General features: G+C 46.1%; 1 protein-coding gene and 1 pseudogene across 9 annotated transcripts in view; both read right to left on the reverse strand.

Moving 5' to 3' along the window:
- The window catches only part of SRGAP3 (SLIT-ROBO Rho GTPase activating protein 3), a 243,659-nt gene that overhangs the window by 46,595 nt on the left and 181,759 nt on the right, over positions 1–15,305 (reverse strand). For 7 of the 8 annotated variants that reach the window (XM_032411847.1, XM_032411846.1, XM_032411845.1 and 4 more), the window contains exons 10-11: positions 8,250–8,334; positions 1,552–1,579 (exon numbers count right to left, since the gene is read on the reverse strand). In XM_032411847.1, the coding sequence (XP_032267738.1) occupies positions 1,552–1,579; positions 8,250–8,334 (113 nt within the window). Of the gene's footprint in view, positions 1–1,551; positions 1,580–3,994; positions 5,356–8,249; positions 8,335–15,305 lie in introns of those variants that run through there. The other variant, XM_032411850.1, reaches the window with a different exon arrangement.
- LOC116636763 lies at positions 11,072–12,286 on the reverse strand (annotated as a pseudogene). The gene has a single exon (XR_004300392.1). The product of XR_004300392.1 is annotated as a glyceraldehyde-3-phosphate dehydrogenase-like (transcript).

A 15,305-nucleotide genomic window follows, 5' to 3' on the forward strand; every position in this document is an offset into this window, starting at 1 on the left:
GAGGTCTGTAGTCGCAGCTTACATTTCCCAGGCCCTAGGTCAAAGAGGGTGTGGAAGACTACATCTCAGATGGCTTTATTTAAAATTAAAAAAAAAAAAAACCAACAAAACCCTCAACTTTTCTCTGAGTTAGACCCTGGGACCTAGCCAAGGGTTTGATTACAGATCTCTCCTGCAATCTGCTGGAATCATCTTCCTTTGCATGAGTTCTAGGAATTAGGAGGAAGTGAGGGATGGCTCAACTCGTCCCCCATCTGTTTTCCTATTTGCAGACTTTGGTGTAAAATGTGGCTTCTGTTGTTTGGGGACTACGACAACATCCTCTTGCCAGAAAAACTAACTAAATAAATAAATAAGGAGTTTGTTTCTGGAAAGTTCTTAGAAAGTGACCCTGCACATCTGCTGACCCTCTGGGAAGGTCCTCGCCTGGCATTATGAATCATCCTGATATTCCCAAACTGCCGCGGCCCAGAGGAACAGCTGCACAGCTAAGCTTCTGGAAAGCCCCTTGTCTCCCCCATCCTGGGCCCAGCAAAGTGAAAACCTCAGAGCTTTCCAAGCCTCTTCCCAGCCAACTCTCTTCCAGATGAACAGGAGGGAGCTGAGGGTTCATCTTTCCTCTCGCCAAGGAGAACAGCTTTCCAGGACTCTGGGCCACCGGCTCGACTCGTGTTGGGCGGTGGCCTAACTATGTGCTGGGAACTTGAAAGGAAAGACATGGGTTCTAAGGAACAACTCGGGCAGCAACAGGGCTGCTTGGGGATCTTAAACACTCTGAAAGTAGAGGAAAGGTCCAGTCACTGAAAGTCAACCCCTCAGCTACCAGCTGCTGCGTGGAAAGTGTTCACTGGCTCTGGTCTGCTCAGGGAAAAGCGCAAAGGGTAATGTTGAGCAAGCTGGAGAGAAAGCAGAAGTTGCCCATTTGTTACTTTCCCAGCAAGGGACGCCCCCATCAGTCCATCCAAGTGCCCAGGAGGTCTGAAGCCAGGCTGCGGGCAGCAGGGGCATCTGGGCGCGCTTACGTGGCTATGCGCATGCATATGGCCGGATGTGTGCCATACGAGCCAAATCCAAAGCCCTGGCAAATGGGGACCCCAGGCTGGGCCCTCTGCCTGGGCTGGGCAGCTTGCTCAGCAGCCAAAGAACAGATGGGGAGACAGGTCAACAGCTACCCCACAGCCTCTGGCCTCTACTGGTTGTCCTCAGCCACTCTGCAATATATATTACTGTCCCACCCGATGGATAGCGCCAACAGAACATACCCCACTTTCCCACAGCAGCTGGGAAAGGCGCCCTCCCCACCACAGGCCTGTAGGGGGCGTGGCTTCACCAGCACGATGCTAGGACAAGCAGAACAGCCAGCCTTCTCTCTCAGCACAGCCACACCATCCTGGAGACACTGGGGAAGAGCTATCCTGCTCTAAAAACAGCCCAGCTTCTCTGAGCTCTCAGCAGCATCTGCCTTCCCACCTTCCCGCCTTCCTGCCTCTCCTGCACCCCCCATCCCCACCTCAGGCAGCAGGTGCAAAAAACAAGATCCCCAACTCTTACCTGGTTGTGCCACATTCTGCTCTCTCTCCTGGAAAATAAAGTATACACTGATGTTTAATTGTTTTTTGTTGTTGTTGTTTTAACCAGCAAACATTCATCTTTTTCTAAAAACAAGGAACAACTGAACTTAATTATTTGCGAAATGGGAAACTGAATTATGCCTAAGAAATGGTCTGTTGGAAAGAACCAAGTCTTATTAAATCCCCAGGGCCTCCTATCTGTAAGGCTCTGCTCACATAAATTTCATTTTGTATTGTTCATGTATATTTTTTTCAGTGACTTTCAAATCACCACTTGCATCAGAATCTTCTGGGGTGGGGACCTTATTAAAAATGCAGATTTGGGAGCTTTCCCATGGGCCTTCTGAATCAGAAATCTCTGAGCTAAGAAGACAGGAATCTGCATTTTAATAAGCACCCCCAGGTGATCCCTTCTGTGTGTGCCAAAGCTCAAGAACTCATGCACTGCTTTATATCAACAAAGGTTGGTTGATGGGGCGCCTGGGTGGCTCAGCCGGTTAAGCGTCTGCCTTTGACTCAGGTCATGATCTCTGGGTCTCAGGATCGAGTCCCAAGTGGAGCTCCCTGCTCAGCAGGGAGTCTGCTTCTCCCTCTCCCTCTAGCCCCTCTGCTTGTTCTCTCTCACAAATGAATAAATAAAATCTTAAAAACAAACAAACTAAGAAAGGTTGGTTGAGCACCCATCATAGACTTGGCCCTGAAGAGCAACAGATATAAGATACCTCTTGTTGTTCCTCAACCCAGCCACCCCCCCACTCCAACCCTTCCTGCATTCATTCTCAGCTGAAGACCTTCTTGCTTCCTTCACTGGAGAAGAAAATCAGTAAGACAGGTCTTGGCATGCCTCCCTAAGACGCACCCACCTACCTGTGCCTGCTCATTCACTCTCTACCTCCTCTCCTCTCCGGTACCCCGGAGAAGCATCCGGACTCTGTCAAGGCCCAGACCTCCGCATGCTCTCAGTCCCAGCCTCTCTGCCCTTCTCGGGTGCTCTGTTTCTGCAAGTACCCCCCACCACCCCAACCATCACCAATCTCCTTTCTTCTGGATCATTTCCATCCGCCTATAAACATGTTCTGGATATGTATAATCTAGCTTTGAAACCTCCCCTGGGCCCCCTTTCTCCCTCTAACTCCATCCCCATTTCTCTCCTTTACAGCAAAGCTTGCTGAAGGAGCTGTCTAGGAAGCCCTCTTGCTTCCTCCCGCTCACCCCACTGAGGCTGGCTTCTGGCCTCACCATCCACAGAGACTGCCGGTTCTGTGTGGACGAATCCACTGTCTTCTCTGCTCTTATCTGACTTCTGGGCAACAACTCAGTGAATCGCCCTTCTTCTTCTTACAAAGCTTTCTCCTTGATTTTCATGACTCCACACTTGCCAAGTGTCCCTCCTGCCCTACAGGCTGTTCCTCTGTTTCTCTTGCTGTCTTCTCATCTGCCCAACCTCTAACCTCTAAATGATGGGATGCCCCCAGGAGGTGTACCCAGATCTCTTTCTACATACCTTATCTGCCTGACCATGACCAAAGTGCTTACCAAGGACTCCCTACTCTTATCTCCAGATCTTCCATTTCCCTGGAATTCCAGACTCCTAGTCACTGCCTTCTTTTTTATTTTTAACAGCTTTGTTGAAGTATAATTTACAGAGCATAAAATTCACCCATTTGAAATGTATGGTTCAATTATTTAGTAAATAGTCAAGCTGTGCAACCATCACTGCAATTCAATTTTAGAACATTTCCTTCACACGAAAAAGAGCCCTTGTGCCAATTCACAGTGACCTCCCCCCCCCCTTCCATCTCCAGCCTACGGCAACTGCTCATCTATTCTCTGTGTCTATGGATTTGCTTATTCTGGACATTTTATAAAAATGGAATCATGCTATCTTGTGCATTTGGCTTATTTCACTTAGCATACGCTTTTGGGGTTCACCCACACAGCACGATTCAGTACTTCGTTCCTGCTATGGTGCAGCAGAGAACGTCTAGGCCAGGGTTGTCCAATAGAAATGTAATGGAAGGGGCGCCTGGGTGGCTCAGTCGTTAAGCGACTGCCTTCGGCTCAGGTCATGATCTCAGGGTCCTGGGATCGAGCCCCGCATCAGGCTCCCTGATCGGCGGGAAGCCTGCTTCTCCCTCTCCCACTCCTCCTGCTTGTGTTCCCTCTCTCGCTGTGTCTCTCTCTGTCAAATAAATAAATAAAATCTTTAAAAAAAAAAAAAAAAAAGAAATGTAATGGAAGCCACAATTTCTAGCAGCCGTGTTACAAAAAGTGAAGAGAAATAAGTGAGATTAATTTTAATAACATATTGTGTTTAACTTAATACATGAAAAATATAATTTCAAATTATATCAATATAAAAATTCATAAAATATTATATGTATATTTTTTCTATTAACTCAGAAATCAAAAATTTTCTACCCTTTACCTTCTGAAACCTGTTGGGATTTTTAAAAATATATTTTATAGTCAGTGGTTCAGTCATTTTCAGAAGGTCAGACTGTCTGGTCCTGGTGGACACTGGCTCTGTAATGTGCTATTAAATCTTGGTCTGAAAAGGTTATGTCCCGTCCCTTTTATAGACAATGCACTATTCATTCTTGAGGGGCTACAGTAAATTGAAAAGCCACCCGTATCTTGGGTATAAACCCTGGAGCTTACAGACTACCCAGAGCAGTAAAAAGGTCAGAGATCTAAAACTCAGGCATGATAATAAACTAAGAATCCTCTGGCCAATAAAACAGCATAGCAACAGCCAAGGGCATATACGGGTGTGTTCTTGTTCCCAAGACGTGCCAGTGACATTTACAACAAGGAATGCCAATTTGCAGGACACCTAGAAGCATTTTGACTTGTGTGTCTGGGATCAATCATGTTAAAAAAAATTTGCTTCTAAGCGAGTGCTTCTGTTTCCTCTAACTTGTGGCTTTGAGCTATGCTGTCAAGAGTACTTGAGAGAAATGGATTACATGATACACTTCATTAAAAAAACAACAACCTTGTATCTTCTCAATCAAAATATTCTGCTTGGCCCCGTATTTCTCACCTGTTTCCAAAATGTTCAGAGTGTCCCTCCCAATACAAAATAGCCCTCTGAGGACATAAAAAGGCCACTGACGGAGGTGTAACCCCACCCCAGCCCACTCTTGGAAGAGCCTTCTACTGGATGGAAGAGTCAGTATGTGCAGGTAGAGGTGAATCATCCGCTGACACTCCGAAGGACGAAGGAGCTGAGATTTTGAGCCTGCTCTGGCCTGTGCAATTTTTTCATGCCCCCGTTGCCCAGTGGGCAAGCACTTGACCCATCTAAGTCAGTGCACGTCTTCCCCTTTCACCCAGTGCCCTAAGAATCCACATCTACCTGTATCAGGCAGCGGGGATACAAAAGCGACTCAAGATTTGGTCTCAGCCGCCGTTCTTTTAGTAATTTGGTAATTCATTAACTTTAGAGATAACAATGTACCAGTGTTCATTACTTGTGACAAATACACCATACTCACTGATGTCAATAGCAGGAAATACTGGACGTGGAGTGTATGGGAACTAACTGTACTATCTTGCAACCTTTCCATGAATCTAACACTATTCTAAAACAAAGTCTATTCTATTTTATGTATTTATTTTTAAAGATTTTGTTTGTTTGTTTGTTTATGAGCGAGTGAGAAAGAGAGAGTGCGGGGGAAGGAGCAGAGGGTGGGGGAGAGACAGAATCCCAAGCAGACTCCACTTTGAGCGTGGATCCCGACGCTGGAGTCAATCTCACAATCCTTGATCATGTCCTGAGCTGAAACGAAGAGTCAGATGCTCAACCGACTACGCCACACAGGCATCCCTAAAACAAAGTCTATTTTTTTTTAAAATGCAAAACCTCTCCAGAATTGACCAGTCTAACAAGGCCCATCCCAGTTTTCAAAAGAAGCACAGTGGGGCTTTTCCACGGCTGGGTTATTAGGGAACAGGACTCTGGAGATTCTTTTCGATGGCTCTTTCTTAGCGACCCTTATACTTCAGAAGCTGCATTTTCCTGCAGTTTTTCATTGCTATTCAGCCTAAAACTCAGAAGGAGGACTGGTAAATCACATCTCAAAGCAAGGTGTAGCTTGGGATCATGACCTGAGCCAAAGGCCGACGCTTAACCGCCTGAGCCACCCAGGCACCCTGGGATCTTATTTTTAAAAAGAAAATCTGGTTTTCTAAATCCAGGGCACCTGATTTTGAAAATGCAAGTAGCCACCAACGCACATGGACCTGCCTTTTGGTGCATGGCTCTGAGGCCATAAACAAATCCTCCTCTTCAACGCTAGTTGTGGGAACTGCCCCTGTCCCCATCTGAGCTCCTCTCTAGGACTTTCTGGCTCTTCCCTTTCCCTCCATTCTCGTTGCTTTGGTGCCCTCTTCGCTGCCCTACTCCTCTGCAGTCCCACTCACCTGGCCCAATGTGGCAATGTCAGGGATGGGCAAAATGGAGTGGGGTGTCAGGGAAAATGAAGAAAAAGCTCATTGCAACTCACTCCTCCCCACCCTCACCCCCAGTCAATGAGTTTTGACAAATGTATGTACCCGTGTCCAACCAGCACCCAAATCAGGATACAGGACATTTCCATCACTCCCAGAAATTCCCCAGCTAGAAGTCACAACACTGATCTCTGCTGATAGAAGGCAGATCAGTGGTTGCTTGGGGCAGAGGAGGGAGAATTAACTGCAAAGGGATACAGAGGAGCTTTTGGGGTGACAGAAATGTTCTATATCGTGATCTGGGTGTATGTTTTTTAAAACTGATTTCTACGCAAAATAGGTAGATTTTATTGCATGGAAGTTACATGTCAATAAAGCCGATTGAAAAAATTCTACTGATATTAGTTTTAAAACCCTGGTTTTTCCTCCAAACCCTAGTTATTCATCTTTCTTGAAGCCTTTCTGGCTCTTCTGGGCCCATGGTGATCCCTTCCTCTCCTGGCTCAGACCCTCAGAGTCTGTCGTGTTCATCTGGCAATTCAACCAGTGTTTCTGTGTGACTTAATGTTACTGCTTTTGATTTTTTATGAATTTGTGAACTGTCTCCTCACTAGATTATAAGAGCCTTGGGGCTGGGAAATGGTTTAATTTCTCACTGTTTCCTCTAAAGCATGGGGCTCACAAATGCCAAGCCTCTGCAGATTCCAGCTACCCACTGGACTGGTGCCGACTGCACAGCATCAGGGAACACTTGGGTGGCCAGGCACAGCCACTAGAATGTGCACCCCTCTGGAGAAGAGAGTGATCCAGTGGGGGGCAAGGACACGTTGTGGGTGGCAAACCCCCAACGGCCAATGAGCGCCAGCCCCATGCCCCACTCTGACTCTCATCTGTCACACTCCTCCTTCCCTGAAAAACTCAGGTGATCTCTAGGCCTGCTTCAGGCTGTCATATTGGGATCTCCTGGCATCATCACCTTGGAAATTCCCTTCATCTCTCTCATGTTGGTCTCCTATTTCCTGGACCCCATGCCTTTTTTCCTTTAGGTAGAACACATCGTTCAGCCAATTGCCCTCGCCAACAGAATACAAGAATATATCTGGATGTGGGGCTCCAAGCAGCATCTAGCAACTTCAGAAACCCTAGGTCAGCTCCTCCCCTCAGAGAGGAGCCACACATCAGTTTCCAGGGCTACCAGGATTTGCTGCAAACCATCCCTGACCTTGGGGCCTAGTTATGTCCTAATGACTTTTCCATGCAACATTCATTTAGTGACCATTAACTGAGTGCGTACTGTGACTAGGTACTCTTCTGCGCACTGGAGATAAAGGGGTGGACAAAATAAATAAGGAAGTCCCTACTCCGATTGAAGATATGATACTGTTGGGGTGGGAGTGTGACCAAAGATAATAAGCAAATGAACAAATAATAAATAGGATAGTGATGAGTGAGATGAAGAAAATCAGAGAGAGTGTTGGGACAGAGGTGGTGATTTCTTGAGGTTGGGTGACAAGGACAGTCTCCACTAAGGAAGTGACATCTGAAGGATAAGGAGCCACCCATACTGAGATCTGGGGTAAGGGCATTCCAGGCAAAGAGAACAGCAGATGCAAAGGCCGTGGGGCAGGAATAAGCTCGATGAGTTTTGAAGGGCAGAAAGGAGCTTAGTGGGGCTGGAGCACAGTAAAGGAGTACAGAATGATAAATGAGCTCAGGGAAACAGGCAGAGGGCAAACAATGTGAGGCCTCACGTACGGCGAGAGTGCTGGGATTTTATTCCAACTGGCACTGGAAGACTTTGTGTAGTTTTAAGCCTACTCCCCACATCCCTCAAGGACCAAATTTTGCCTTCCATATATGGAGTTTTCTTTTTTGGACCAAGCCTCCTGGCCAGGCACTCCACTAGTATTCCTGGCAAATAGCATCTGCTGACAAGCATCCATGCGGACCTCTGTGCTCCTGGATTCCCACTCCCTTCCTACTGGGGACCCCTTTCATCACTTTGCCTTGGACCCTCCCCCAGAACCTAAACTAACACTTCTGGTTTCCCCGTGTTTTCTGCAGCCAGACTAGACCCCTATCGGCATCTGTACCAGCCTGCCCCGTCCTGCCCACTGGCTCTGGCACCAGGCCTCATTCTGCCAAGAGCCCCAAGTGCAACAGCTCAAGGGGCCACAACAAAACAGGCACTCCTCACAGGCCTCTGCCCCCCAACCAACTCACCTTCACCCAGGGTCTGCTTGAGCAAGTCGTGCTTGGCCTGTAGCTTAGTGATGAGGTTACTGCCGTTCACATATTCTTTAAATTTCTGTAAGACACAAGGCACATGGGCATTACAGACTGCAGGGCCAAGTCACACGGTCTCCACCCCTGGAACCAACCTCTGGGCACCGGGGAGGTCGAAAGGAGATGGCACCGCCCTCCAGGACCCCAGCATGGGGAAAAGAGGGGCCTCTGACTTGCCCCTCTGCTCTTCTCCATCAGACCCCAGCTCTACCGAACAAGCTGTCCCGGCCTACGCATTTCAGGCCAGTTTGGGGAACACAAAGAAAGCTCGGGGGCAATGTGAGTGATGAAAGGCGCTTTGTCAGGTGAGGACTGCAGCGGGGAGGGGGTGGGCTAGCAGACAGCTTCTTTAGTCCTCAGGCTCTGCTGTGCTTCTGGGTCACGAGCAATAAAAATAGGAACCGTCTCTGGAAGCACACAGCTGAGGCGAGAGCGCTTTATCAGATCCGTCACAGAGGAACCTCCTAACGAGCCTTTCTCTCATCTGGCCCCACTCGGAAGGAGGAGGGGCTTTGCAGGCCCCTAAAGACATTCCTGTTAAAATAACGTGAACTGCATTGGGGGACAAAATTTCCTTCTTTTTACAGAGGAGACAGGTGAGGCTGGTATAGGGAACTGATTTGCCCAGGGTCCCTGGGGCCCCCAGGCTGCCTCTCCTTCAGGGGTCTTGTCAAGCACAACGCATGTCAGAGCAGAACAGATGGACAGGAGCCACCAGAACAGAAACACATCTACCTGCGCCCAAATCCAGCTGGGCCTCGGCCACCCCTCTCTCTACACAAGTACCAGCTTTCCTTGGCCCACCCTGTATCACCCAAACCCAGGCCCGGAAACCCCTCTGCTGGGGTGTGTCTTTGCCAGACTGTGAGCCGCTGTTGGCGGGGTCTACACCCAGTTGGTTTTCGGCCCCCCAGTGCCTACCGCTGTGCCTGGCATAGAGCCAGTGCTGAGAAACTTCGTGGGGGTTGACACAGAAGAGAGGGAAGAGAGACAACAAGCTAATAAAGAACGTAAAATACACAATTGGTCAGCTGCTGGTGAATGCTGTGGATAAAAATTAGGCAGGGATGGGGGGACTACAAACAGGGCAGACCTCACGGCAGAGTTGCCCTGTGAACCCAAGCCCGAAGGAGGGGAGGGAGGGGCCGTATGGGGACACACCGGCACATGGGGGATGGAGCGTTCTCAGCAGACGGAACGGCAATTGCAAATGCCCTGAAAATGAAGGCACAGGGTGGTATGATTGCCCCAGAGCTGCCAGCTAGTTTCTCACAAGGAAATCCATTTTATCCCCAGCCAGAAGGCTCAGAAAGGGGTGCAGAGGAGCAAACAAGTGAACCACAGCGGCTTGGGACCACCTCAATATGACCTGTAAAGGAGCATCTGGAAGGCAGTTGTAGGGTAAAGGCCCATGGCGTGGGGGCTGACATGTGCTCAGATAAGACAAGGGTCACCCCACCCTGGCCCCAACTTGGCAGGTTTCTGGAACAGTGGGGCTGGCAGGAGATGGTGGTGTCCTCTCTCCTCAGCCAGAGTCCCTGGTTCCTAGGACCTTGTCTTCTGGTTACTAAGATCCAGTCCCCCTTGTACCTGTAGAGCACTCAGCAGTTTTCAGGCTTGTACCTTTGGTCTGCATCACAAACCTGGATAGCAAAGGTGGGGGGCATCATCATTCCCATTCTAACCAGAAGGAGACAGAAGCTCAGAGCTGTGGCCACTTAGTGTGGCACCTTGAGCAGAGGACCCCCTGCCTCCTGACAGCAGCATTTCTCCAAGTGTGATGCAGGCCAGTGGCTTCCTCCCCGACTGGCTAGCAGATTCCTGCTCAAGAAGACTGTGAGTCGAACCCCTAATTTTACACCTGAAGAAGACACCATGGAGGCTCAGACGTGTTCATATTTCCAGGGCCTACCTCGGGGCAGGTGGTATGTTGGGAACCTACATTTTAACAAGCTTCCTACATGATTCAAATGCATACTTCAGTGTGATAACTGCTCTCCCTCCCCCAGGCTCTCTTGGATGCTTCCAGTATTGACACCCTCTACTCTTATCCCATGTTTAAAAATTCGTCACAAGAAGCAGAGCTGAGTTTTGAGCAGGTATTTTCTCCATCATGCCCTGCTGCCCCTGGCAGTTGAAGCTCGAATCCCAATCACGGAACGCACACCTTGGTGGGTTATTCACTGGTTAGTGGAAACTATACCCCAGGGCTCTGGGGCCCATGAACTCTGCCTACTTTTTCCAAGCTTCATCTGGGCTTCAGATGTGACTCATGATGGAAAGAATGCCATCAGATTGTACTGATGTTTGCATTAAAAGGAATATTATGTCCTCAAAAATGCCTAAGATAATGTCACAACATCAGGTCATGAAGTGTACTCACCAACGAGATTAATAGAGTAAATATTAAAATTAAAATATAACATCCATGACCCTTAATCATGAACATCGGTGAATTCTGTCTTTTAAGTTCAAGCATGCAGACCCCATTCTCTGCTTCTACCACCCAGATTTCTTTGTTTCTGCTGCCAAAGGGAATTAATATTCATACACACTCCTTACTTAATCTTTGTAACCCATAAAATTCTCTTTGTACACACAGTAGGTCCTCAGTGGAAGTGCTGAAGCCCAGAAACTGGCATGGGCTGACTCACTAAGACCAGCTTCATTTTCTTTCTTGAAAACAACAAAGTCAAACAGTGATGCTTGAGGAAATGCTATCCGTGTTTTTTTTGGTTTTTTTTGTTTTTTTTGGCTGAGTACAGTATACTTTATTGATGGTACATGACAAGGTAGGGGTCCCCAAGCCCCTCCCCTTCTTCAGGGGTCTGGGATGGAAACGGAGGAGGTTGAGAGATTCTCAGTGTTTTGGGGAATAAGTTGGGGCAGGGACTCCCCAGCAGCTGAGGGTCTCTCTCTTCCTCTTGCTCTCGCTAGGGCTGGTGGTCCAGGGGGCTCTTACTCCTTGGAGGCCATGTGGACCATAAGGTCCACCACCCGGTTGCTGTAGCCGAATTCATTGTCATACCAGGAAATGAGCTTGACAAAGTGGTCGTTGAGAGCAATGCCAGCCCCGGCATCGAAGGTGGAGGAGTGGGTGTCGCTGTTAAAGTCGCAGGAGACAACCTGGTCCTCAGTGTACCCCAGGATGCCCTTGAGGGGGCCCTCTGACGCCTGCTTCACCACCTTCTTGATGTCGTCGTATTTGGCAGCTTTCTCCAGGCGGCAGGTCAGATCCACGACGGACACGTTAGGGGTGGGGACACGGAAGGCCATGCCAGTGAGCTTCCCATTCAGCTGAGGGATGACCTTGCCCACAGCCTTGGCAGCGCCAGTGGAAGCAGGGATGATGTTCTGGGCAGCCCCTCGGCCGTCGCGCCACAGCTTCCCAGAGGGGCCATCCACGGTCTTCTGGGTGGCAGTGATGGCGTGGACGGTGGTCATGAGTCCCTCCACGATGCCGAAGTTGTCATGGATGACCTTGGCCAGAGGGGCCAAGCAGTTGGTGGTGCAGGAGGCATTGCTGACAATCTTGAGAGAGTTGTCATACTTCTCATGGTTCACACCCATCACGAACATGGGGGCATCGGCAGAGGGAGCAGAGATGATGACCCTCTTGGCCCCGCCCTTCAAGTGAGCCCCAGCTTTCTCCATGGTGGTGAAGACCCCAGTGGACTCCACAACATACTCAGCACCAGCATCACCCCATTGATGTTGGCGGGATCTTGCTCCTGGAGATTGGAGATGGACTTTCCATTGATGACAAGCTTCCCATTCTCAGCCTTGACTGTGCCGTGGAATTTGCCATGGGTGGAATCATACTGGAACATGTAGACCATGTAGTTGAGGTCAATGAAGGGGTCATTGATGGCGACAATATCCACTTTGCCAGAGTTAAAAGCAGCCCTGGTGACCAGGCGCCCAATACAGCCAAATCCGTTCACTCCGACCTTCACCATCGTGTCTCGGGGACGCGGCTGGCACTGCACCAGAAGATGCGGCTATCTGTCGAAGGGGGAGGAGCAGAGAGCCGCTATCCGTGTTTTTAACAAGGGATTCAACAAGGCCTATCACAAGGTGGAGCTGGGTGTCAGAACTGGGTGGGTTTGTGACTAGTTAAATGACCACAAGCTAAAAGTGCTGATTAGTGGATCAACATCAGCCATGGCATGTTTTAAACAACTCCGTCTTTGGCCTGGGCCCTGGCATACCCCCTGGTTTTTTTATTTGACAAACTTTAAGGTGTGAAAGCCATACTCACTGACTCTGCAGACAACACAAGGTCTGAAGACACAGCACATATGTTGAACAACCGGAACAAGATCTTGACAGTATGGAGCCATGAACTAAATCCATCAAGAGGGGATCTAATTGGTACCAACCCAAGACATCACCTTTAGGAGGAAGGTAGCCTGGTTTAATGACAGTACGTAGGGAATAGAGATTTAACTGATACTGACTTTAAAAAAATATATATATTAAACATATGTATATTTATATATCTATATAATCTTAGTTATAATAGAGTATTATGAAAAATTACATGCCAACAAATTAAACAAGCTAGAAGAAACAGATAAATTCCTAAACATATATAACCTCCCAAAACTGAATCAGAAAGAAATAGAAAATTTAACAGATTGATCACCAGCAATGAAATTGAATCAGTCAAAAAACTCCCAACGAACAAAAGTCCAGGAGCAGATGGCTTCACAGGTGAATTCTACTAAACATTTAAAGAAGAGTTAATACCTGTTCTTCTCAAATTATCCCAAAAAGTAGAAGAGGAACGAAAGCTTCCAGATTCATTCTATGATACCAAAATCAGATAAAGACACTACCAAAAGAGAACTACAAGCCACTATCAATGATGAACAGAGATGCGAAAATTCTCAACAAAATACTAGCAAACCAAATCCAACCATTCATTAAAAAAAATCATTCACCACAATCAAGTAGGACTTATTCCTGGGCTGCAAGAATGGTTCAATATTCACAAATCAATCAACATGATACATCACATCAATAGGAAAAAGGATAAAAACATAGATGCAGAAAAAGCATTTGACAAAGCACAACATGCAATCATGATCAAAACCCTCACCAAAGTAAGTTTAGAGGGAATATACCTCAACATACTGAAGGCCATATATGAAAAACCCACAGTTAATATCATACTCAATGGTGAAAAACAGAGCTTTTCCCATAAGATCAAGAACAAGATAAGGATGTCCACTCTCACCACTTTTATTCAACATAGTACTGGAAGTCCTAGTTACAGCAATTAGACAACAAAAAGAAATAAAAGGTGTCCAACTGTTAAGGAAGAAATAAAACTTTCGCTATTTGCAGATGACATGATACTGTATATAGAAAACCCTAAAGCCTCCACCAAAAAACTACTAGAACTGATCAATGAAATCAGTAAGGACACAGGATACAAAATCAATATACATAAATCTGTTGCATTCCTATACACTAATAATGAAGTAGCAGAAAGAAAAATTAAGAACACAATCCCATTTACAATCGCAAAATAAAATACTTAGGAATAAATTTAACCAAGGAGGTGAAAGCCATAAAACCATACTCTGAAAACCATAAAACACTGACGAAAGAACTGAAGACAATACAAACAAAGGGAAAGATATTCCATGCTCATAGATTGGAAGAATTAATATGGTTAAAATGTCCACACTATTCAAAGCAATCTACAGATTTAATGTAATCCCTATCAAAGTACCAACAGTATTTTTCACAGAACTAAAACAAATAATCTTAAAATTTGTATAGAACCACTAAAGGCCCCAAATAATTTGCCAAAGTAATCTTGAAAAAGAAGAACAAAACTAAAGATACCATAACTCCAGATTTCAAGATACACTATAAAGCTATAGTAATCAAAATTGTATGGTACCGGCACCAAAACAGACATATAGATCAATGGAACAGAATAGAGAGCCCAGAAATAAACCCACAATTATATGTTCAATTAATCTACAATAAAGGAGACAATATACAATGGGAAAAAGTCTCTTCAACAAATAGTGCTGGGAAAACTGGACAGCTACATGCAAAAGAATCAAACTGGACCACTTTCTTACACCATGCACAAAAATAAACTCAAAATGGATTAAGGACATAAATGTAAGACTTGAAACCATAAAAATCCTAGAAGAGAGCACAGGTAGTAATATCTCTAACATCAGCTGTAGCAACATTTTTCTTGGTGTGTCTCCTAAGACAAGGGAAACAAAAGCAAAAAGAAACTATTGGGACTACATCAAAATGAAAAGCTTCTGCACAGCAAAGGAAACAATCAATAAAACTAAAAGATAAAAGGTCAGTATCCAAAATATATAAAGAACTACAACTCAACATCAAAAAACAAATAATCCAATTAAAAACGAGAAGACATAAGCAGACATTTCTCCAAAGAAGGCATCCAGATGGCTGACAGACACATGAAAAATGCTCAATATCACTCATGCAAATTGAAACTACAATGAGCTATCACCTCACACCTGTCAGAATGGCTAAAATAAAAAACATAAGAAACAACAAGTGTTGGCAAGGATGTGGAAAAAAACCCTCGTGCATTGATGGTGGGAATGCAAACTGGTACAGCCTCTGTGAAAGACAGTATGGAGGTTCCTCAAAAAATTAAAAATAGAACCACCATATGATCCAGTAATTCTACTACTGAGTATTTAGCCAAAAAATACAAAAACACTAATTCGAAAAGACATATACACTCCTATGTTTATTGCAGCATTATTTACAATAGTCAAATTATGGAAGCAGCCCAAGTGTCCACTGATGATGAGTGGATCAAGAGGATGTGGTATACATATATATATATATATATATATATATATATATATACACACACATGCACACATATACATGTATATGTATATATACGCACACATACATATACATACAATGGAATATTACACAGCCGTAAAAAAAAAGAATGAAATCTTGCCATTT

Source organism: Phoca vitulina, unplaced genomic scaffold (genome assembly GCF_004348235.1).
Source record: "Phoca vitulina isolate PV1807 unplaced genomic scaffold, GSC_HSeal_1.0 scaffold13, whole genome shotgun sequence".
In the NCBI taxonomy this organism is placed as follows: Eukaryota; Metazoa; Chordata; class Mammalia; order Carnivora; family Phocidae; genus Phoca; species Phoca vitulina.